The 24,210-nt window shown below is 44.5% G+C and overlaps 2 protein-coding genes across 7 annotated transcripts in view; one reads left to right on the forward strand and one right to left on the reverse strand.

Moving 5' to 3' along the window:
* Window positions 1-10,063, forward strand: part of LOC106591573 (protein FAM83G) — a 146,390-nt gene extending 136,327 nt beyond the window's left edge. For both annotated transcript variants that reach the window (XM_045690469.1, XM_045690470.1), the window contains exon 6: window positions 8,585-10,063. In XM_045690469.1, coding sequence (XP_045546425.1) covers window positions 8,585-8,950 — 366 coding nt within the window. In that variant the 3' untranslated portion in view covers window positions 8,951-10,063. The remainder of the gene's footprint in view (window positions 1-8,584) is intronic.
* slc5a10 (solute carrier family 5 member 10) overlaps window positions 1-24,210 on the reverse strand; it is a 525,088-nt gene that overhangs the window by 415,475 nt on the left and 85,403 nt on the right. For 3 of the 5 annotated variants that reach the window (XM_045690472.1, XM_045690471.1, XM_045690473.1), the window contains 6 exons: window positions 20,424-20,483; window positions 19,799-19,903; window positions 19,295-19,400; window positions 16,810-16,890; window positions 16,560-16,624; window positions 10,347-10,487 (listed from right to left, as the gene is read on the reverse strand). In XM_045690472.1, the coding sequence (XP_045546428.1) occupies window positions 10,347-10,487; window positions 16,560-16,624; window positions 16,810-16,890; window positions 19,295-19,400; window positions 19,799-19,903; window positions 20,424-20,483 (558 nt within the window). The remainder of the gene's footprint in view (window positions 1-10,346; window positions 10,488-16,559; window positions 16,625-16,809; window positions 16,891-19,294; window positions 19,401-19,798; window positions 19,904-20,423; window positions 20,484-24,210) is intronic. The other 2 variants (XM_045690475.1, XM_045690474.1) reach the window with 1 other exon arrangement.

Consider the following 24,210-nt stretch of genomic DNA (forward strand, 5'->3'; position numbering starts at 1 on the left):
AGGCAGTATGGGTCAGGGCAGTATGTAGATCTAACTGTAGTCAGGCAGTATGGGTCAGGGCAGTGTGTAGATCTAACTGTAGTCAGGCAGTATGGGTCAGGGCAGTGTGTAGATCTAACTGTAGTCAGGCAGTATGGGTCAGGGCAGTGTGTAGATCTAACTGTAGTCAGGCAGTATGGGTCAGGGCAGTGTGTAGATCTTACTGTAGTCAGGCAGTATGGGTCAGGGCAGTATGTAGATCTAACTGTAGTCAGGCAGTATTGGTCAGGGCAGTATGTAGATCTAACTGTAGTCAGGCAGTATGGGTCAGGGCAGTGTGTTATTATGTAGATCTAACTGTAGTCAGGCAGTATGGGTCAGGGCAGTATGTAGATCTAACTGTAGTCAGGCAGTATGGGTCAGGGCAGTATGTAGATCTACCTGTAGTCAGGCAGTATGGGTCAGGGCAGTATGTAGATCTAACTGTAGTCAGGCAGTATGGGTCGGTGCAGTGTGTAGATCTAACTGTAGTCAGGCAGTATGGGTCAGGGCAGTATGTAGATCTAACTGTAGTCAGGCAGTATGGGTCAGGGCAGTGTGTTAGTGTGTAGATCTAACTGTAGTCAGGCAGTATGGGTCAGGGCAGTATGTAGATCTAACTGTAGTCAGGCAGTATGGGTCAGGGCAGTATGTTAGATCTAACTGTAGTCAGGCAGTATGGGTCAGGGCAGTGTGTAGATCTACCTGTAGTCAGGCAGTATGGGTCAGGGCAGTATGTAGATCTAACTGTAGTCAGGCAGTATGGGTCGGTGCAGTGTGTAGATCTAACTGTAGTCAGGCAGTATGGGTCAGGGCAGTATGTAGATCTAACTGTAGTCAGGCAGTATGGGTCAGGGCAGTGTGTTAGTGTGTAGATCTAACTGTAGTCAGGCAGTATGGGTCAGGGCAGTGTGTAGATCTAACTGTAGTCAGGCAGTATGGGTCAGGGCAGTATGGGTCAGGGCAGTGTGTAGATCTAACTGTAGTCAGGCAGTATGGGTCAGGGCAGTGTGTAGATCTAACTGTAGTCAGGGCAGTATGGGTCAGGGCAGTATGTAGATCTAACTAATCAGGCAGTATGGGTCAGGGCAGTATGTAGATCTAACTGTAGTCAGGCAGTATGGGTCAGGGCAGTGTGTAGATCTAACTGTAGTCAGGCAGTATGGGTCAGTGCAGTATGGGTCAGTATGTAGATCTAACTGTAGTCAGGCAGTATGGGTCAGGGCAGTGTGTAGATCTAACTGTAGTTAGGCAGTATGGGTCAGGGCAGTGTGTAGATCTAACTGTAGTCAGGCAGTATGGGTCAGGGCAGTATGTAGATCTAACTGTAGTCAGGCAGTATGGGTCAGGGCAGTGTGTCGATCTAACTGTAGTCAGGCAGTATGGGTCAGGGCAGTGTGTAGATCTAACTGTAGTCAGGCAGTATGGGTCAGGGCAGTATGTAGATCTAACTGTAGTCAGGGCAGTATGGGTCAGGGCAGTATGTAGATCTAACTGTAGTCAGGCAGTATGGGTCAGGGCAGTATGTAGATCTAACTGTAGTCAGGCAGTATGGGTCAGGGCAGTGTGTAGATCTAACTGTAGTCAGGCAGTATGGGTCAGGGCAGTGTGTAGATCTAACTGTAGTCAGGCAGTATGGGTCAGGGCAGTGTGTAGATCTAACTGTAGTCAGGCAGTATGGGTCAGGGCAGTGTGTAGATCTAACTGTAGTCAGGCAGTATGGGTCAGGGCAGTATGTAGATCTAACTGTAGTCAGGCAGTATGGGTCAGGGCAGTGTGTAGATCTAACTGTAGTCAGGCAGTATGGGTCAGGGCAGTGTGCAGTATGTAGATCTAACTGTAGTCAGGCAGTATGGGTCAGGGCAGTGTGTAGATCTAACTGTAGTCAGGCAGTATGGGTCAGGGCAGTATGTAGATCTAACTGTAGTCAGGCAGTATGGGTCAGGGCAGTGTGTAGATCTAACTGTAGTCAGGCAGTATGGGTCAGGGCAGTGTGTAGATCTAACTGTAGTCAGGCAGTATGGGTCAGGGCAGTGTGTAGATCTAACTGTAGTCAGGCAGTATGGGTCAGGGCAGTATGTAGATCTAACTGTAGTCAGGCAGTATGGGTCAGGGCAGTGTGTAGATCTAACTGTAGTCAGGCAGTATGGGTCAGGGCAGTGTGTAGATCTAACTGTAGTCAGGCAGTATGGGTCAGGGCAGTGTGTAGATCTAACTGTAGTCAGGCAGTATGGGTCAGGGCAGTGTGTAGATCTAACTGTAGTCAGGCAGTATGGGTCAGGGCAGTGTGTAGATCTAACTGTAGTCAGGCAGTATGGGTCAGGGCAGTGTGTAGATCTAACTGTAGTCAGGCAGTATGGGTCAGGGCAGTATGTAGATCTAACTGTAGTCAGGCAGTATGGGTCAGGGCAGTGTGTAGATCTAACTGTAGTCAGGCAGTGTGGGTCAGGGTCAGGGCAGTATGTAGATCTAACTGTAGTCAGGCAGTATGGGTCAGGGCAGTGTGTAGATCTAACTGTAGTCAGGCAGTATGGGTCAGGGCAGTGTGTAGATCTAACTGTAGTCAGGCAGTATGGGTCAGGGCAGTATGTAGATCTAACTGTAGTCAGGCAGTATGGGTCAGGGCAGTATGTAGATCTAACTGTAGTCAGGCAGTATGGGTCAGGGCAGTATGTAGATCTAACTGTAGTCAGGCAGTATGGGTCAGGGCAGTGTGTAGATCTAACTGTAGTCAGGCAGTATGGGTCAGGGCAGTGTGTAGATCTAACTGTAGTCAGGCAGTATGGGTCAGGGCAGTGTGTAGATCTAACTGTAGTCAGGCAGTATGGGTCAGGGCAGTATGTAGATCTAACTGTAGTCAGGCAGTATGGGTCAGGGCAGTATGTAGATCTAACTGTAGTCAGGCAGTATGGGTCAGGGCAGTGTGTAGATCTAACTGTAGTCAGGCAGTATGGGTCAGGGCAGTGTGTAGATCTAACTGTAGTCAGGCAGTATGGGTCAGGGCAGTGTGTAGATCTAACTGTACTCAGGCAGTATGGGTCAGGGCAGTGTGTAGATCTAACTGTAGTCAGGCAGTATGGGTCAGGGCAGTGTGTAGATCTAACTGTAGTCAGGCAGTATGGGTCAGGGCAGTATGTAGATCTAACTGTAGTCAGGCAGTATGGGTCAGGGCAGTGTGTAGATCTAACTGTAGTCAGGCAGTATGGGTCAGGGCAGTGTGTAGATCTAACTGTAGTCAGGCAGTATGGGTCAGGGCAGTATGTTATGTAGATCTAGCTGTAGTCAGGCAGTATGGGTCAGGGCAGTATGTAGATCTAACTGTAGTCAGGCAGTATGGGTCAGGGCAGTATGTAGATCTAACTGCAGTCAGGCAGTATGGGTCAAGGCAGTATGTAGATCTAACTGTAGTCAGGCAGTATGGGTCAGGGCAGTTGTAGATCTAACTGTAGTCAGGCAGTATGGGTCAGGGCAGTATGTAGATCTAACTGTAGTCAGGCAGTATGGGTCAGGGCAGTGTGTAGATCTAACTGTAGTCAGGCAGTGTGGGTCAGGGCAGTATGGGTCAGGGCAGTATGTAGATCTAACTGTAGTCAGGCAGTATGGGTCAGGGCAGTGTGTAGATCTAACTGTAGTCAGGCAGTATGGGTCAGGGCAGTGTGTAGATCTAACTGTAGTCAGGCAGTATGGGTCAGGGCAGTGTGTAGATCTAACTGTAGTCAGGCAGTATGGGTCAGGGCAGTGTGTAGATCTAACTGTAGTCAGGCAGTATGGGTCAGGGCAGTATGTAGATCTAACTGTAGTCAGGCAGTATGGGTCAGGGCAGTGTGTAGATCTAACTGTAGTCAGGCAGTGTGGGTCAGGGCAGTATGGGTCAGGGCAGTATGTAGATCTAACTGTAGTCAGGCAGTATGGGTCAGGGCAGTGTGTAGATCTAACTGTAGTCAGGCAGTATGGGTCAGGGCAGTGTGTAGATCTAACTGTAGTCAGGCAGTGTGGGTCAGGCAGTATGGGTCAGGGCAGTGTGTAGATCTAACTGTAGTCAGGCAGTATGGGTCAGGGCAGTATGTTAGATCTAACTGTAGTCAGGCAGTATGGGTCAGGGCAGTGTGTAGATCTAACTGTAGTCAGGCAGTATGGGTCAGGGCAGTATGTAGATCTAACTGTAGTCAGGCAGTATGGGTCAGGGCAGTGTGTAGATCTAACTGTAGTCAGGCAGTATGGGTCAGGGCAGTATGTAGATCTAACTGTAGTCAGGCAGTATGGGTCAGTGCAGTATGTAGATCTAACTGTAGTCATGTAGTATGGGTCAGGGCAGTGTGTAGATCTAACTGTAGTCAGGGCAGTATGGGTCAGGGCAGTATGTAGATCTAACTGTAGTCAGGCAGTATGGGTCAGGGCAGTATGTAGATCTAACTGTAGTCAGGCAGTATGGGTCAGGGCAGTGTGTAGATCTAACTGTAGTCAGGCAGTATGGGTCAGGGCAGTATGTAGATCTAACTGTAGTCAGGCAGTATGGGTCAGGGCAGTATGTAGATCTAACTGTAGTCAGGCAGTATGGGTCAGGGCAGTGTGTAGATCTAACTGTAGTCAGGCAGTATGGGTCAGGGCAGTGTGTAGATCTAACTGTAGTCAGGCAGTATGGGTCAGGGCAGTGTGTAGATCTAACTGTAGTCAGGCAGTATGGGTCAGGGCAGTGTGTTATTATGTAGATCTAACTGTAGTCATGCAGTATGGGTCAGGGCAGTATGTAGATCTAACTGTAGTCAGGCAGTATGGGTCAGGGCAGTATGTAGATGTAACTGTAGTCAGGCAGAATGGGTCAGGGCAGTTTGTAGATCTAACTGTAGTCAGGCAGTATGGGTCAGGGCAGTGTGTTATTTGTAGATCTAACTGTAGTCAGGCAGTATGGGTCAGGGCAGTATGTAGATCTAACTGTAGTCAGGCAGTATGGGTCAGGGCAGTGTGTAGATCTAACTGTAGTCAGGCAGTATGTGTCAGGGCAGTATGTAGATCTAACTGTAGTCAGGCAGTATGGGTCAGGGCAGTGTGTCGATCTAACTGTAGTCAGGCAGTATGTGTCAGGGCAGTGTGTAGATCTAACTGTAGTCAGGCAGTATGGGTCAGGGCAGTGTGTAGATCTAACTGTAGTCAGGCAGTATGGGTCAGGGCAGTGTGTAGATCTAACTGTAGTCAGGCAGTATGGGTCAGGGCAGTGTGTAGATCTAACTGTAGTCAGGCAGTATGGGTCAGGGCAGTGTGTAGATCTAACTGTAGTCAGGCAGTATGGGTCAGGGCAGTATGTAGATCTAACTGTAGTCAGGCAGTATGGGTCAGGGCAGTATGTAGATGAACTGTAGTCAGGCAGAATGGGTCAGGGCAGTTTGTAGATCTAACTGTAGTCAGGCAGTATGGGTCAGGGCAGTGTGTTATTATGTAGATCTAACTGTAGTCAGGCAGTATGGGTCAGGGCAGTGTGTAGATCTAACTGTAGTCAGGCAGTATGGGTCAGGGCAGTATGTAGATCTAACTGTAGTCAGGCAGTATGGGTCAGGGCAGTGTGTAGATCTAACTGTAGTCAGGTAGTATGGGTCAGGGCAGTATGTAGATCTAACTGTAGTCAGGCAGTATGGGTCAGGGCAGTGTGTAGATCTAACTGTAGTCAGGCAGTGGTATGGGTCAGGGCAGTATGTAGATCTAACTGTAGTCAGGCAGTATGGGTCAGGGCAGTGTGTAGATCTAACTGTAGTCAGGCAGTATGGGTCAGGGCAGTGTGTAGATCTAACTGTAGTCAGGCAGTATGGGTCAGGGCAGTATGTTAGTATGTAGATCTAGCTGTAGTCAGGCAGTATGGGTCAGGGCAATGTGTTAGTGTGAAAATCTAACTGTAGTCAGGCAGTATGGGTCAGGGCAGTATGTAGATGTAACTGTCGTCATGCAGTATGGATCAGGGCAGTATGTAGATCTAACTGTAGTCAGGCAGTATGGGTCAGGGCAGTGTGTAGATCTAACTGTAGTCAAGCAGTGTGGGTCAGGGCAGTATGGGTCAGGACAGTATGTAGATCTAACTGTAGTCATGCAGTATGGGTCAGGGCAGTGTGTAGATCTAACTGTAGTCAGGCAGTATGGGTCAGGGCAGTGTGTAGATCTAACTGTAGTCTGGCAGTATGGGTCAGGGCAGTATGTAGATCTAACTGTAGTCAGGCAGTATGGGTCAGGGCAGTGTGTTATTATGTAGATCTAACTGTAGTCAGGCAGTATGGGTCAGGGCAGTATGTAGATCTAACTGTAGTCAGGCAGTATGGGTCAGGGCAGTATGTAGATGAACTGTAGTCAGGCAGAATGGGTCAGGGCAGTATGTAGATCTAACTGTAGTCAGGCAGTATGGGTCAGGGCAGTGTGTCGATCTAACTGTAGTCAGGCAGTATGGGTCAGGGCAGTGTGTAGATCTAACTGTAGTCAGGCAGTATGGGTCAGGGCAGTATGTAGATCTAACTGTAGTCAGGCAGTATGGGTCAGGGCAGTGTGTAGATCTAACTGTAGTCAGGCAGTATGGGTCAGGGCAGTATGTAGATCTAACTGTAGTCAGGCAGTATGGGTCAGGGCAGTATGTAGATCTAACTGTAGTCATGCAGTATGGATCAGGGCAGTATGTAGATCTAACTGTAGTCAGGCAGTATGGGTCAGGGCAGTGTGTAGATCTAACTGTAGTCAAGCAGTGTGGGTCAGGGCAGTATGGGTCAGGACAGTATGTAGATCTAACTGTAGTCAGGCATTATGGGTCAGGGCAGTGTGTAGATCTAACTGTAGTCAGGCAGTATGGGTCAGGGCAGTGTGTAGATCTAACTGTAGTCAGGCAGTATGGGTCAGGGCAGTATGTAGATCTAACTGTAGTCAGGCAGTATGGGTCAGGGCAGTGTGTTATTATGTAGATCTAACTGTAGTCATGCAGTATGGGTCAAGGCAGTATGTAGATCTAACTGTAGTCAGGCAGTATGGGTCAGGGCAGTATGTAGATGAACTGTAGTCAGGCAGAATGGGTCAGGGCAGTTTGTAGATCTAACTGTAGTCAGGCAGTATGGGTCAGGGCAGTGTGTTATTATGTAGATCTAACTGTAGTCAGGCAGTATGGGTCAGGGCAGTATGTAGATCTAACTGTAGTCAGGCAGTATGGGTCAGGGCAGTATGTAGATCTAACTGCAGTCAGGCAGTATGGGTCAGGGCAGTATGTAGATCTAACTGTAGTCAGGCAGTATGGGTCAGGGCAGTATGTAGATCTAACTGTAGTCAGGCAGTATGGGTCAGGGCAGTGTGTAGATCTAACTGTAGTCAGGCAGTGTGGGTCAGTGCAGTATGAGTCAGGGCAGTATGTAGATCTAACTGTAGTCAGGCAGTATGGGTCAGGGCAGTGTGTAGATCTAACTGTAGTCAGGCAGTATGTGTCAGGGCAGTGTGTAGATCTAACTGTAGTCAGGCAGTATGGGTCAGGGCAGTATGTAGATCTAACTGTAGTCAGGCAGTATGGGTCAGGGCAGTATGTAGATCTAACTGTAGTCAGGGTCAGGGGGTAGTGTACTGGGGTTAGGGTTACTGTACTGGGGTTAGGGTTACTGTACTGGGGTTAGGGTTACTGTACTGGGGTTAGGGGGTACTGTTCTGGTTTTAGGGGGTACTGTACTGGGGTTAGGGGGTACTGTACTGGGGTTAGGGGGTACTGTACTGGACTATAACACAGCATCCTGTTCTGACTCAGTCTGTCTCCCTGTCTCTCTCTCTGTCTCTCTCTCTCTCTCTCTCTCTCTCTGTCTGTTTGTCTGTGTCTCTCTGTCTCTCTCCCTGTCTCTCTCCCGGTCTCTCTCTCTCTCTCTCTCTCTCTCTCTCTCTCTCTCTCTCTCTCTCTCTCTCTCTCTCTCTCTCTCTCTCTCTCTCTCTCTCTTTTCCTGTCTCTCTCTCTCTCCCTGTCTCTCTCTCTCTCTCCCTGTCTCTCTGTCTGTGTCTCTGTCTGTGTCTCTGTCTGTGTCTCTGTCTCTCTCTGTCTGTCTCTCTCTCCCTGTCTCTCTGTCTCTCCCTCTCTGTCTCTCTCTCTCTCCCTGTCTCTCTCTCTCTCCCTGTCTCTCTCTCCCTGTCTCTCTCTCTCTCTCTCTCTCTCTCTGTCTGTGTCTCTGTCTTTCTCTGTCTCTCTCTCCCTGTCTCCCTGTCTCTCTCTCCCTGTCTCTCTCTCCCTGTCTCTCTCTCTCTGTCTCTCTCTCCCTGTCTCTCTCTCTCTCTCCTGTCTCTCTCTCTCTCCCTGTCTCTCTCTCTCTCTCTCTCTCTCTCCCTGTCTCTCTCTCTCTCTCTCCCTCTCTCTCTCTCTCTCTCTCTCTCTCTCTCCCTCTCCCTCTCTCTCTCTCTGTCTCTCTCTCTCTCTCTCCCTGTCTCTCTCTCCCTCTCCCTGTCTCTCTCTCTCTCTCTCTCTCTCTCTCTGTCTCCCTGTCTCTCTCTCTCTCTCTCTCTCTCTCTCTCTCTCTCTCTCTCCCTGTCTCTCTCTCTCTCTCCCTGTCTCTCTCTCTCTCTCCCTGTCTCTCTCTAGTTGTTTCAGAGCTCCAGGTCGCCAGGTCGTGATGGGCGCCAGAGGGGCAGGGCTAAAGTCGTCATTGCCAAACCAGGAAGTGTCCACCGCTCGCCACTAGCATCGTGCCCTGTGATCGGAGGACATCGCTACTTGCAGGGCCAATCACTGCAGCCCTCCGATACTCGCTCCAGCCGGTCGCCACGACGACACAGCCCTGCCTACAAAGGGTCGGGATTTCCCCCTGGCCACGCCTCCCCACGTCGAGCATCCAATCCGGCAGGAGCTATGGGCGTGTCCTTCTCCAAACTGACCAATCAACTACTGAGGGGGCAGTATATAGCCTCACAGACGATAGCGTCGCTTGACAACAAGGAGGTCGGCTAGGATTGGCTAATGTATGGACCAATGGGACGGCTAGCAGGAAATTAAACAGACAATGTAACTGGATGTTGTTGTTTTTTTATGTTCCTCTGATTGGTTGCTCTGACCAGATCATGCGTCTGGTTGGTTGCTCTGTCCAGATCATGTGTCTGATTGGTTGCTCTGACCGGATTAATAACTTGACTGGATGTTTCTCTATCTTTTATTAAAGAATGTTATCTGAATGTTGAAAATTAGACTGGATGAACGGAGAATATTGTAGATGAACATGATGCAGTAACTCAGGGTTACCAAGATTCCCCCTACTACAACGTGATGGACCCCAAAATAGATTCACTCTACTACAACGTGATGGACCCCAAAACAGATTCACTCTGCTACAATGTGATGGACCCCAAAACAGATTCACTCTACTACAACGTGATGGACCCCAAAACAGATTCACTCTGCTTCAACGTGATGGACCCCAAAACAGATTCACTCTACTTCAACGTGATGGACCCCAAAACAGATTCACTCTACTACAACGTGATGGACCCCAAAACAGATTCACTCTCCTACAACGTGATGGACCCCAAAACAGATTCACTCTACTACAGCGTGATGGACCCCAAAACAGAGGATAAGTTTAGCCTCTCGCTTCATATTCTTAGTTTTCGCAGAAGTCGTTCTGCTGTTTACTTGGTGCATCGCTGACTCTACCTTTAACTAACCTTGTCTGGATGTTTATCTACTGTAACATGAATTGAATGTTTTGACAAGACATTTGCCAGGTACTTTTTGAATGTTTGACAGAAATTTTATTTCAGTATTTTTTTATTTTTTTACATGGGCTTTTTTCCTGGCCAATGGGGCGATCTGGACGTTTTGTTGAAACATTAAGATTTTAAGGATCTTTATTAGATTTTTTTTCCTCTGTTTGCGAGGTCTGTCCTCTCCAGGCCTCCGTAGTCTGACCAGCTAGGTTTAGCTGGGCTGGAGAGACTCTGGGTGGCATAACGCTCACTCTGATTGGTTACTGGGACATTTTAAATGTTTTTTTCTTCCAAATGTTGTACATGAACGTTGTTAAAACGTTAGGAGAATGTTGTTGTTAATAAAGTGAACTTGACTAAACGTTGTTGGTTGGTATACTTTTACTGTTAGGAGTGAAAGGTCATGGGGTTAAAGGTCACCAGGTCAGTCTACCAGTAGCTTGTAGCCAGTACACTGCATTCAGAAAGTATTCAGAGTCCTTGACTTTATCAGGTAACCAGTATAGTCAGTCCCAGGGTTAGAAGTTATATCTACCTGGTCGGTACACCAGTACCAGGTAACCAGTATAGTCAGTCCCAGGGTTAGAGGTTATATCTGGTCAGTACACCAGTACCAGGTAACCAGTATAGTCAGTCATATCTACCTGGTCGGTACACCAGTACCAGGTAGCCAGTATAGTGAGGCCCAGGGTCATGCCAGGCCAGGGCAGATCCCCAGAAACTGGGTGTCTGAACAGGTGCATGGCGTCTTCTCTGGGCAGGTGGCAGCTACTGTTGGGGATGATCTGAAGGAACAATGAGAATTACATTAACTACTACTATTATAATACTATTACTACTGCTATAGTACTAGTACTATTATAATACTGATAATAACATTACTACTGCTATAGTACCACTACTATTATAATACTGTTACTACTGCTATAGTACTACTACTATTATAATACTAATACTACTGCTATAGTACTACTACTATTATAATACTGATAATAACAGTACTACTGTTGGGGATGATCTGAAGGAACAATGACAATTACATTAACTACTACTATTACAATACTGTTACTACTGCTATAGTACTACTATTATAATACTATTACTACTGCTATAGTACTACTACTATTATAATACTATTACTACTGCTATAGTACTACTACTATTATAATACTATTAGTAATGCTATAGTACTACTACTATTATAATACTATTACTACTGTTGGGGATGATCTGAAGGAACAATGATAAATACATGAACATTACTACTGTTACTACTGATATAGTGCTACTACTATTATAATACTATTACTACTGCTATAGTACTACTACTATTATAATACTGATAATAACATCACTACTGTTACTACTGCTATAGTACTACTACTACTACTATAATACTGATAATAACATCACTACTGTTACTACTGCTATAGTACTACTACTATTACAATAATATTACTACTGCTATAGTACTACTACTAGTATAATACTATTACTACTGCTATAGTACCACTACTATTATAATACTGATAATAACATTACTACTTTTGGGGATGATCTGAAGGAACAATGAGAATTACATTAATACTATTACTACTGCTATAGTACAACTACTATTATAATACTATTACTACTGCTATAGTACTACTACTATTATAATACTGTTACTACTGCTATAGTACTACTACTACTATAATACTGTTACTACTGCTATAGTACTACTACTATTATAATACTATTATTACTGATATAGTACTACTACTATTATAATACTGTTACTACTTTTATAGTACTATTACTACTGATATAGTTCTACTACTGTTTAAATACTATTACTACTGATATAGTATTACTACTGATATAGTACTACTACTACTATAATACTATTACTACTGCTATAGTACTACTACTATTATAATACTGTTACTACTGCTATAGTACTACTACTATTATATTACTATTACTATTGCTATAGTACTACTAATATTATAATACTGTTACTACTGCTATAGTTCTACTAATATTATATTACTGATAATAACATTACTACTGTTACTACTACTATTATAATACTGTTACTACTGCTATAGTACTACTACTATTATAATTCTGATAATAACATCACTACTGTTACTACTGCTATAGTACTACTACTGCTATAATACTGATAATAACATTACTGCTATAGTACTACTACTGCTATAATACTGATAATAACATTACTACTATTATAATACTATTAAAACTGATAATAACATTACTACTATTATAATAAAATTACTACTGATAATACCACTACTACTATTATAATACTATTACTACTATAGTACTATTACTACTGATATAGTCCTACTATTATAATACTATTACTACTATAGTACTATTACTACTGATATAGTCCTACTACTGTTATTATACTATTACTACAGATAATAACATTAACTATGTAATAAGAACATTAATTATGATAATAATAACATTAATAACTATGATAATAACAATAACTATGATAATAATAACATGAATACCTACGATAATAATAACATCAATAACTATAATAATAGCAACATTAATAACTGATAATAACATTTAACTATGATAATAATAACATTAATAGCTATGATAATAACAACATTAATAACTATGATTATAAAAACATTAATAACTATGATAATAATAACATTAAAACCTACGATAATAACATTAATAACTGTGATAATAATAACATTAATAACTATGATAATAATAACATTATGAGTTACATTAATAACTATGATAATAATAACATTAACAATTATGATAATAACATTAATAACTATGATAATAATAATAACATTATGAGTAAGATTAACAACTATGACAAAAACAACATTAATAACTATGATAATAATAACATTATGAGTTACATTAATAACTATGATAATAATAACATTAACAATTATGATAATAACATTAATAACTATGATAATAATAATAACATTAACTATGATAATAATAACATTAATAACTACGATAATAATAACATTAATAACTACGATAATAATAACATTGCTAACTACGGTAATAATAGCATTGCTAACTACGATAATAATAACATTAATAACTACGATAATAATAACATTAATAACTACGATAATAATAACATTGCTAACTACGATAATAATAACATTGCTAACTACGATAATAATAACAATAACAACTACGATAATAATAACATTAATAACTACGATAATAATAACGATAATAATAACATTAATAACTACGAAAATAATAACATTAACTACGATAATAATAACATTAATAACTATGGTAATAACGACATTGCTAACTATGGTAATAAAACATTAATAACTATGATAATATCAACATTAATAACTATATTATAAAAACATTAATAACTATGATAATAATAACATTGATATTAATAACTATGATAATAATAACATTAACAATTATGATAATAACATTAATAACTATGATAATAATAATAACATTAATAACTATGATAATAATAACATTATGAGTAACATTAATAACTATGATAATAACAACATTAATAACTACGATAAAAATAACATTAATAACTATATTAATAACAACATTGAGTTACATTAACAACTATGATAATAACATTAATAACATTAATAACTATGATAATAATAACATTATGAGTAACATTAATAACTATGATAATAATAACATTAATAACTATGATAACACTGCTACTCCTACTGCTCTCTCTTCGTCTGCCCACGTGTTCTCGCATACCCCTAGAGCATCGAGCCAGCGGGGTGGTGGCACTGGAATCCTCATCTCTCCCAAGTGGACATTCTCTCTTTCTCCCCTGACCCATCTGTCTATCTCCTCATTTGAATTCCATGCTGTCACAGTTACCAGCCCTTTCAAGCTTAACATCCTTATCATTTATCGCCCTCCAGGTTCCCTTGGAGAGTTCATCAATGAGCTTGACGCCTTGATAAGTTCCTTTCCTGAGGATGGCTCACCTCTCACAGTTCTGGGTGACTTTAACCTCCCCACGTCTACCTTTGACTCATTCCTCTCTGCCTCCTTCTTTCCACTCCTCTCCTCTTTTGACCTCACCCTCTCACCTTCCCCCCCTACTCACAAGGCAGGCAATACGCTTGACCTCATCTTTACTAGATGCTGTTCTTCCACTAATCTCATTGCAACTCCCCTCCAAATCTCCGACCACTACCTTGTATCCTTTTCCCTCTTGCTCTCATCCAACACTTCTCACTCTGCCCCTACTCGGATGGTATTGCGCCGTCCCAACCTTCGCTCTCTCTCTCCCGCTACTCTCTCCTCTTCCATCCTATCATCTCTTCCCTCTGCTCAAACCTTCTCCAACCTATCTCCTGATTCTGCCTCCTTAACCCTCCTCTCCTCCCTTTCTGCATCCTTTGATTTTCTCTGTCCCCTATCCTCCAGGCCGGCTCGGTCCTCCCCTCTTGCTCCGTGGCTCGACGACTCACTACGAGCTCACAGAACAAGGCTCCGGGCAGCCGAGCGGAAATAGAGGAAAACTCGCCTCCCTGTGGACCTGGCATCCTTTCACTCACTCCTCTCTACATTCTCCTCTTCTGTCTCTGCTGCTAAAGCCACTTTCTACCACTCTAAATTCCAAGCATCTGCCTCTAACCCTAGGAAGCTCTTTGCTACCTTCTCCTCCCTCCTGAATCCTCCTCCCCCCCCTCCTCCCTCTCTGCGGATGACTTCGTCAACCATTTTGAAAAGAAGGTTGACGATATCCGATCCTCGTTTGCTAAGTCAAACGACACCGCTGGTCCTGCTCACACTGCCCTACCCTGTGCTTTGACCTCTTTCTCCCCTCTCTCTCCAGATGAAATCTCGCGTCTTGTGACGGCCGGCCGCCCAACATCCTGCCCACTTGACCCTATCCCCTCCTCTCTTCTCCAGACCATTTCCGGAGACCTTCTCCCCTTCCTCACCTCGCTCATCAACTCATCCTTGACCGCTGGCTACGTCCCTTCCGTCTTCAAGAGAGCGACAGTTGCTACCCCTTCTGAAAAAACCTACACTCGATCCCTCCGATGTCAACAACTACAGACCAGTATCCCTTCTTTCTTTTCTCTCCAAAACTCTTGAACGTGCCGTCCTTGGCCAGCTCTCCTGCTATCTCTCTCAGAATGACCTTCTTGATCCTAATCAGTCAGGTTTCAAGACTGGGCATTCAACTGAGACTGCTCTTCTCTGTGTCACGGAGGCTCTCCGCACTGCTAAAGCTAACTCTCTCTCCTCTGCTCTCATCCTTCTAGACCTGCTGCCTTTGATACTGTGAACCATCAGATCCTCCTCTCCACCCTCTCCGAGTTGGGCATCTCCGGCGCGGCCCACGCTTGGATTGCGTCCTACCTGACAGGTCGCTTCTACCAGGTGGCGTGGCGAGAATCTGTCTCCGCACCATGCGCTCTCACCACTGGTGTCCCCCAGGGCTCTGTTCTAGGCCCTCTCCTATTCTCGCTATACACCAAGTCACTTGGCTCTGTCATATCCTCACATGGTCTCTCCTATCATTGCTATGCAGACGACACACAATTAATCTTCTCCTTTCCCCCTTCTGATAACCAGGCGGCGAATCGCATCTCTGCATGTCTGTCAGACATATCAGTGTGGATGACGGATCACCAGCTCAAGCTGAACCTCGGCAAGACGGAGCTGCTCTTCCTCCCGGGGAAGGACTGCCCGTTCCATGATCTCGCCATCACGGTTGACAACTCCCTTGTGTCCTCCTCCCAGAGTGCTAAGAACCTTGGCGTGATCCTGGACAACACCCTGTCGTTCTCCACTAACATCAAGGCGGTGACCCGATCCTGTAGGTTCATGCTCTACAACATTTGCAGAGTACGACCCTGCCTCACACAGGAAGCGGCGCAGGTCCTAATCCAGGCACTTGTCATCTCCCGTCTGGATTACTGCAACTCGCTGTTGGCTGGGCTCCCTGCCTGTGCCATTAAACCCCTACAACTCATCCAGAACGCCGCAGCCCGTCTGGTGTTCAACCTTCCCAAGTTCTCTCACGTCACCCCGCTCCTCCGCTCTCTCCACTGGCTTCCAGTTGAAGCTCGCATTCGCTACAAGACCATGGTGATTGCCTACGGAGCTGTGAAGGGAACAGCACCTCCATACCTTCAGGCTCTGATCAGGCCCTACACCCAAACAAGGGCACTGCGTTCATCCACCACTGGCCTGCTGGCCCCCCTACCTCTGAGGAAGCACAGTTCCCGCTCAGCCCAGTCAAAACTGTTCGCTGCTCTGGCACCCCAATGGTGGAACAAGCTCCCTCACGACGCCAGGACAGCGGAGTCAATCACCACCTTCCGGAGACACCTGAAACCCCACCTCTTTAAGGAATACCTAGGATAGGATAAAGTAATCCTTCTAACCCCCCCCTTAAAAGATTTAGATGCACTATTGTAAAGTGGTTGTTCCACTGGATATCATAAGGTGAATGCACCATTTTGTAAGTCGCTGTCACGTCCTGACCAGTATAAGGTTAATTGGATAAGAGCGTCTGCTAAATGACTTAAATGTAAATGTAATAATAACAACATTAATAACTATGATAATAATTACATTAATAACTATGATAATAATTACATTAATAACTATGATAACATTAACTATGATAATAATAACTTTAACTACGATAATAATAACATTAACTATGATAATAATTACATTAATAACTATGATAATAATACCATTAATAACTATGATAATAATACCATTAATAACTATGATAATAATAACATTAATAACTATGATAATAATAACATTATTACTACAGATGATAGTGAAAGTTGCTGTTGACTCACCTTAGAAGGGATGGCTGCCTGGTAAACTCTCTCCAAGTTACTGTAGCCTCCAATCTTGTTGAAGGCTGGATGGAGAGAGAGAGACAGAGAGAGAGAGAGACAGAGAGAGAGAGACAGAGACAGAGAGACAGAGAGAGAGAGATATAGACAGAGAGAGAGAGACAGAGAGTTGGAGAGAGAGGGGAAGCTAGTGAAGTTAGGGTGATGGTGAGAATGATAGTGTGTGTGTGTGTGGTGTGTGTGTGTGTACCTGTGATGGTGAGGATGATCGCTCCTATAATCATGACGAAGGTCTGCAGAGTGTCTGTATAGATGACAGCAGCCAGACCACCTGATGAAGACGAGAGATGGAGGGAACTAAGGCTTGTAGAATATATCATATAGAACATAGTATAGAATATAGTGTATAGATCTCTGTACCTGCTATAGTGTAGAGGGAGAGGAGGGATAGTAGAATATAGTATAGAAAATTGTGTATAGATCTGTACCTGCTATAGTGTAGAGGGAGAGGAGGGATAGTAGAATATAGTATAGAATATAGTATAGAATATAGTATATAGATCTCTGTACCTGCTATAGTGTAGAGGGAGAGTAGGGATAGTAGAATATAGTATAGAATATAGTGTATAGATCTGTACCTGCTATAGTGTAGAGGAAGAGGAGGGATAGTAGAATATAGTATAGAATATAGTGTATAGATCTCTGTACCTGCTATAGTGTAGAGGGAGAGGAGGGATAGTAGAATATAGTATTGAATATAGTATAGAATATAGTATATAGATCTCTGTACCTGCTATAGTGTAGAGGGAGAGGAGGGATAGTAGAATATAGTATAGAATATAGTGTATAGATCTGTACCTGCTATAGTGTAGAGGGAGAGGAGGGATAGTAGAATATATTATAGAATATAGTGTATAGATCTCTGTACCTGCTATAGTGTAGAGGGAGAGGAGGGATAGTAGAAGATAGTATAGATCTGTACCTGCTATAGTGTAGAGGGAGAGTAGAATATAGTACAGAATATAGTATAGAATATAGTGTATAGATCTCTTTACCTGCTATAGTGTAGAGGGAGAGTAGGGATAGTAGAATATAGTATAGAATATAGTGTATAGATCTGTACCTGCTATAGTGTAGAGGGAGAGAAGGGATAGTAGAATATAGTATAGAAAATAGTGTATAGATCTGTACCTGCTATAGTGTAGAGGGAGAGGAGGGATAGTAGAATATAGTATAGAATATAGTATAGAATATAGTGTATAGATCTCTTTACCTGCTATAGTGTAGAGGGAGAGGAGGGATAGTAGAATATAGTATAGCATATACTATATAGATCTGTACCTGCTATAGTGTAGAGGGCGAGGAGGGATAGTAGAATATAGTATAGAATATAGTGTATAGATCTGTACCTGCTATAGTGTAGAGGGAGAGGAGGGATAGTAGAATATAGTATAGAATATAGTGTAGAATATAGTGTATAGATCTCTGTACCTGCTATAGTGTAGAGGGAGAGGAGGGATAGTAGAATATAGTATAGAATATAGTATATAGATCTCTGTACCTGCTATAGTGTAGAGGGAGAGGAGGGATAGTAGAATATAGTATAGAATATAGTGTATAGATCTGTACCTGCTATAGTGTAGAGGGAGAGGAGGGATAGTAGAATATAGTATAGAATATAGTATAGAATATAGTGTATAGATCTCTTTACCTGCTATAGTGTAGAGGGAGAGGAGGGATAGTAGAATATAGTATAGCATATACTATATAGATCTGTACCTGCTATAGTGTAGAGGGCGAGGAGGGATAGTAGAATATAGTATAGAATATAGTGTATAGATCTGTACCTGCTATAGTGTAGAGGGAGAGGAGGGATAGTAGAATATAGTATAGAATATAGTGTAGAATATAGTGTATAGATCTCTGTACCTGCTATAGTGTAGAGGGAGAGGAGGGATAGTAGAATATAGTATAGAATATAGTATATAGATCTCTGTACCTGCTATAGTGTAGAGGGAGAGGAGGGATAGTAGAATATAGTATAGAATATAGTGTATAGATCTGTACCTGCTATAGTGTAGAGGGAGAGGAGGGATAGTACAATTTAGTATAGAATATAGTGTATAGATCTCTGTACCTGCTATACTGTAGAGGGAGAGGAGGGATAGTAGAATATAGTATAGAATATAGTGTATAGATCTCTGTACCTGCAATAGTGTAGAGGGAGAGGAGGGATAGTAGAATATAGTATATAATATAGTATAGAATATAGTTTAGAATATAGTGTATAGATCTGTACCTGCTATAGTGTAGAGGGAGAGGAGGGATAGTAGAATATAGTATAGAATATAGTGTATAGATCTGTACCTGCTATAGTGTAGAGGGAGAAGAGGGATAGTAGAATATAGTATAGAATATAGTATAGAATATAGTACATAGATCTCTGTACCTGCTATACTGTAGAGGGAGAGGAGGGATAGTAGAATATAGTATAGAATATAGTATAGAATATAGTATATAGATCTCTGTACCTGTTATAGTGTGGTTGGAGAGGAGGGATAGTAGAATATAGTATAGAATATAGTGTATAGATCTGTACCTGCTATAGTGTGGAGGGAGAGGAGGGATAGTAGAATATAGTATAGAATATAGTGTATAGATCTGTACCTGCTATAGTGTAGAGGGAGAGGAGGGATAGTAGAATATAGTATAGAATATAGTGTATAGATCTGTACCTGCTATAGTGTAGAGGGCAGTGACCACCAGCATCAGAACAGTAGAAAGGTACAGGTTCCATCCTAAACACACCTGGACAAACAACGCCCCTGAATACAGGTCTGTCTGATGGAGGGAGAGGAGAGAGAGGAGGGAAGGGAGGAGAGAGAGAGAGGAGGGAAGGGAGGAGAGAGAGGGGAGGGGGAGGGAGGCAGGATAGAGAGAGAGGAGGGGGAGAGAGGGGGGAGGGAGGGAGGAGAGAGGAGAGGGGGGAGGGAGGAGAGAGCAAAAAATAGAGAAATCAGGTCATCCGTTGTCATAGTAATTGTGTTCTGACCTCTGAGACAGTCCAGACAGACAGCATCAGAGAGAGAGAGACAGACAGCATCAGAGAGAGAGAGAGACAGACAGCATCAGAGAGAGAGAGAGACAGACAGCATCAGAGAGAGAGAGAGACAGACAGCATCAGAGAGAGAGAGAGACAGACAGCATCAGAGAGAGACAGACAGGGCAGTATATCCTACTGATATCTTGGTGAAGACAGACAGCATCAGAGAGAGAACAGACAGGTACGTTCTAATCCTCTCTCCTCCGAACCGACGACCCAGGTACTCCGGCATGGTGACGATCTGGAATAAAAACACAGTCTGGTTAGGAGATCTGGAACAAACACAGTCTGTTTAGGAGATCTGGAACAAACACACAGTCTGTTTAGGAGATCTGGAACAAACACAGTCTGTTTAGGAGATCTGGAACAAACACACAGTCTGTTTAGGAGATCTGGAACAAACACACAGTCTGTTTAGGAGATCTGGAACAAACACAGTCTGTTTATGAGATCTGGAACAAACACAGTCTGTTTAGGAGATCTGGAACAAACACAGTCTGTTTAGGAGATCTGGAATAAACACACAGTTTGACGCCCAACAGAGGAATGTCCAGGGAGGAGCTGAGATATTCTACAACCTGCTGCAACATGCAGGACAGGGCGCAGGTAAACACTCTGACTGTGTGTGTGTGTGTGTGTGTGTGTGTGTGTGTGTGTGTGTGTGTGTGTGTGTGTGTGTGTGTGTGTGTGTGTGTGTGTGTGTGTGTGTGTGTGTGTGTGTGTGTGTGTGTGTGTGTGTGTGTGTGTGTGTGTGTACTCACCCCTGAAGACACATAGACAGGTACAAACACCCAAGCCAATGCCAGCAACACATAGGTGGCCTGGGGGAGAGAGAGGGGGGGAGAGAGAGAGAGTGAGACAGAGAGAGAGCGAGAGGAGAGAGAGAGAGAGGGAGGGGGAGAGAGAGACTGTGAGAGTATTGTACAATAACCAGCTGGTTCTACTGCCCCCTGCTGTCTGTTTCACGAATCCACTGTATCTGCCTTTCCACTGTGATACAAAGACCTGAAGGTAGAGACAGACAACAAGTCAATGGATATGAATCCACTGTGATACACAGACCTGAAGGTAGAGACAACAAGTCAAGGGATCTGAATCCACTGTATCTGCCTTTCCACTGTGATACAAAGACCTGAAGGTAGAGACAACAAGTCAAGGGATCTGAATCCACTGTGATACACAGACCTGAAGGTAGAGACAAGTCAAGGGATCTGAATCCACTGTATCTGCCTTTCCACTGTGAAGACAGGTTCTACTGCCCCCTGCTGTCTGTTGATGGTACTACTACTAGACACAGCGGCAGAATAAATTCAACCAGACATTTGTTACATCTCAAAACCAGAGAGACGACAAAACGACTATCGCTTTAAAATGACACAGAGAGTTCAGCACCTACAGTTATGATCTGCCTTTAATTCTGCCCTTTTTTAAAACCATAAACTTGGATTAGCACAGTTAACACAGCTAACACAGCTAACACAGCTAGCACAGTTAACACAGCTAGCAAAGCTAACACAGCTAACACAGCTAGCACAGCTAGCATTGGAACACCGACCCGTCGGACTAAAAAAATGTGCTTTTCTTTCAAAAACAAAGACATTTTGTAAGTGACCTTGAACTATTGAACGGTAAATTACTCAGTAACTCAATGAGTCACTCAGTGACTCAAGTTGTTCACAGAGAGGACAGCTGATGTTACTGAACCAGAGGTCGGTCGGTCGGTCGGTCTGTCTGTCTGTCTGTCTGTCTGTCTGTCTGTCTGTCTGTCTGTCTGTCTGTCTGTCTGTCTGTCTGTCTGTCTGTCTGTCTGTCTGTCTGTCTGTCTGTCTGTCTGTCTGTCTGTCTGTCTGTCTGTCTGTCTGTCTGTCTGTCTGTCTGTCTGTCTGTCTGTCTGTCTGTCTGTCTGTCTGTCTGTCTGTCTGTCTGTCTGTCTGTCTGTCTGTCTGTCTGTCTGTCTGTCTGTCTGTCTGTCTGTCTGTCTGTCTGTCTGTCTGTCTGTCTGTCTGTCTGTCTGTCTGTCTGTCTGTCTGTCTGTCTGTCTGTCTGTCTGTCTGTCTGTCTGTCTGTCTGTCTGTCTGTCTGTCTGTCTGCGTGCTGCTGGTCCTATGTTGCTCTGTCTGTCTGTCTGTCTGTCTGTCTGTCTGTCTGTCTGTCTGTCTGTCTGCATGCTGCTGGTCCTATGTTGCTCTGTCTGTCTGCGTGCTGCTGGTCCTATGTTACTCTGTCTGTCTGTCTGTCTGTCTGTCTGTCTGTCTGTCTGTCTGTCTGTCTGTCTGTCTGTCTGTCTGTCTGCATGCTGCTGGTCCTATGTTGCTCTGTCTGTCTGCATGCTGCTGGTCCTATGTTACTCTGTCTGTCTGCATGCTGCTGGTCCTATGTTGCTCTGTCTGTCTGCGTGCTGCTGGTCCTATGTTGCTCTGTCTATCTGCGTGCTGCGTGTTCTATGTTGCTCTGTCTGTCTGTCTGCGTGTCCTATGTTGCTCTGTCTGTCTGTCTGTCTGCGTGTCCTATGTTGCTCTGTCTGTCTGTCCTATGTTGCTCTGTCTGTCTGTCTGTCTGTCTGTCTGTCTGTCTGTCTGTCTGCATGCTGCTGGTCCGATGTTGCTCTGTCTGTCTGCGTGCTGCTGGTCCTATGTTGCTCTGTCTGTCTGCATGCTGCAGGTCCTATGTTGATCTGTCTGTCTGCATGCTGATCTGTCTGTCTGCATGCTGCTGGTCCTATGTTGCTCTGTCTGTCTGCGTGCTGCGTGTCCTATGTTGCTCTGTCTGTCTGTCTGCGTGTCCTATGTTGCTCTGTCTGTCTGCGTGTCCTATGTTGCTTTGTCTGTCTGTCTGCGTGTCCTATGTTGCTCTGTCTGTCTGCATGTCCTATGTTGCTCTGTCTGTCTGTCTGTGTTTCCTATGTTGCTCTGTCTGTCTGTCTGTCTGTCTGTCTGTCTGTCTGTCTGTCTGTCTGTCTGTCTGTCTGTCTGCATGCTGCTGGTCCGATGTTGCTCTGTCTGTCTGCGTGCTGCTGGTCCTATGTTGCTCTGTCTGTCTGCATGCTGCAGGTCCTATGTTGATCTGTCTGTCTGCATGCTGATCTGTCTGTCTGCATGCTGCTGGTCCTATGTTGCTCTGTCTGTCTGCATGCTGCTGGTCCTATGTTGCTCTGTCTGTCTGCGTGCGCTGGTCCCATGTTGCTCTGTCTGTCTGCATGCTGCGTGTCCTATGTTGCTCTGTCTGTCTGTCTGCGTGTCCTATGTTGCTCTGTCTGTCTGCGTGTCCCATGTTGCTCTGTCTGTCTGTCTGTCTGTCTGTCTGTCTGTCTGTCTGTCTGTGTGGCCTATGTTGCTCTGTCTGTCTGTCTGTCTGCGTGTCCTATGTTGCTCTGTCTGTCTGTCTGCATGTCCTAATTTGCTCTGTCTGTCTGCATGCTGCTGGTCCTATGTTGCTCTGTCTGTCTGCATGCTGCTGGTCCTATATTGCTCTGTCTGTCTGTCTGTCTGTCTGTCTGTCTGTCTGCGTGTCCTATGTTGCTCTGTCTGACTGTCTGTCTGTCTGTCTGCATGCTGCTGGTCCTATATTGCTCTGTCTGTCTGTCTGTCTGTCTGTCTGTCTGTCTGTCTGTCTGTCTGTCTGTCTGTCTGCGTGTCCTATGTTGCTCTGTCTGACTGTCTGTCTGTCTGTCTGCATGCTGCTGGTCCTATGTTGCTCTGTCTGTCTGCATGCTGCTGGTCCTATGTTGCTCTGTCTGTCTGCGTGCTGCTGGTCCTATGTTACTCTGTCTGTCTGCGTGCTGCTGGTCCTATGTTGCTCTGTCTGTCTGCGTGCTGCGTGTTCTATGTTGCTCTGTCTGTCTGTCTGCGTGTCTTATGTTGCTCTGTCTGTCTGCGTGCTGTTGGTGCTATGTTGCTCTGTCTGTCTGCATGCTGCTGGTCCTATGTTGCTCTGTCTGTCTGCGTGCTGCTGGTCCTATTTTGCTCTGTCTGTCTGCATGCTGCTGGTCCTATGTTGCTCTGTCTGTCTGTCTGTCTGTCTGTCTGTCTGTCTGTCTGTCTGTCTGTCTGTCTGTCTGTCTGTCTGTCTGCGTGCTGCTGGTCCTATGTTGCTCTGTCTGTCTGTCTGTCTGTCTGTCTGTCTGTCTGTCTGTCTGTCTGTCTGCATGCTGCTGGTCCTATGTTGCTCTGTCTGTCTGCGTGCTGCTGGTCCTATGTTACTCTGTCTGTCTGTCTGTCTGTCTGTCTGTCTGTCTGTCTGTCTGTCTGTCTGTCTGTCTGTCTGCATGCTGCTGGTCCTATGTTGCTCTGTCTGTCTGCATGCTGCTGGTCCTATGTTACTCTGTCTGTCTGCATGCTGCTGGTCCTATGTTGCTCTGTCTGTCTGCGTGCTGCTGGTCCTATGTTGCTCTGTCTATCTGCGTGCTGCGTGTTCTATGTTGCTCTGTCTGTCTGTCTGCGTGTCCTATGTTGCTCTGTCTGTCTGTCTGTCTGCGTGTCCTATGTTGCTCTGTCTGTCTGTCCTATGTTGCTCTGTCTGTCTGTCTGTCTGTCTGTCTGTCTGTCTGTC

Source organism: Salmo salar, chromosome ssa12 (assembly GCF_905237065.1).
Source record: "Salmo salar chromosome ssa12, Ssal_v3.1, whole genome shotgun sequence".
Taxonomy (NCBI): domain Eukaryota; kingdom Metazoa; phylum Chordata; class Actinopteri; order Salmoniformes; family Salmonidae; genus Salmo; species Salmo salar.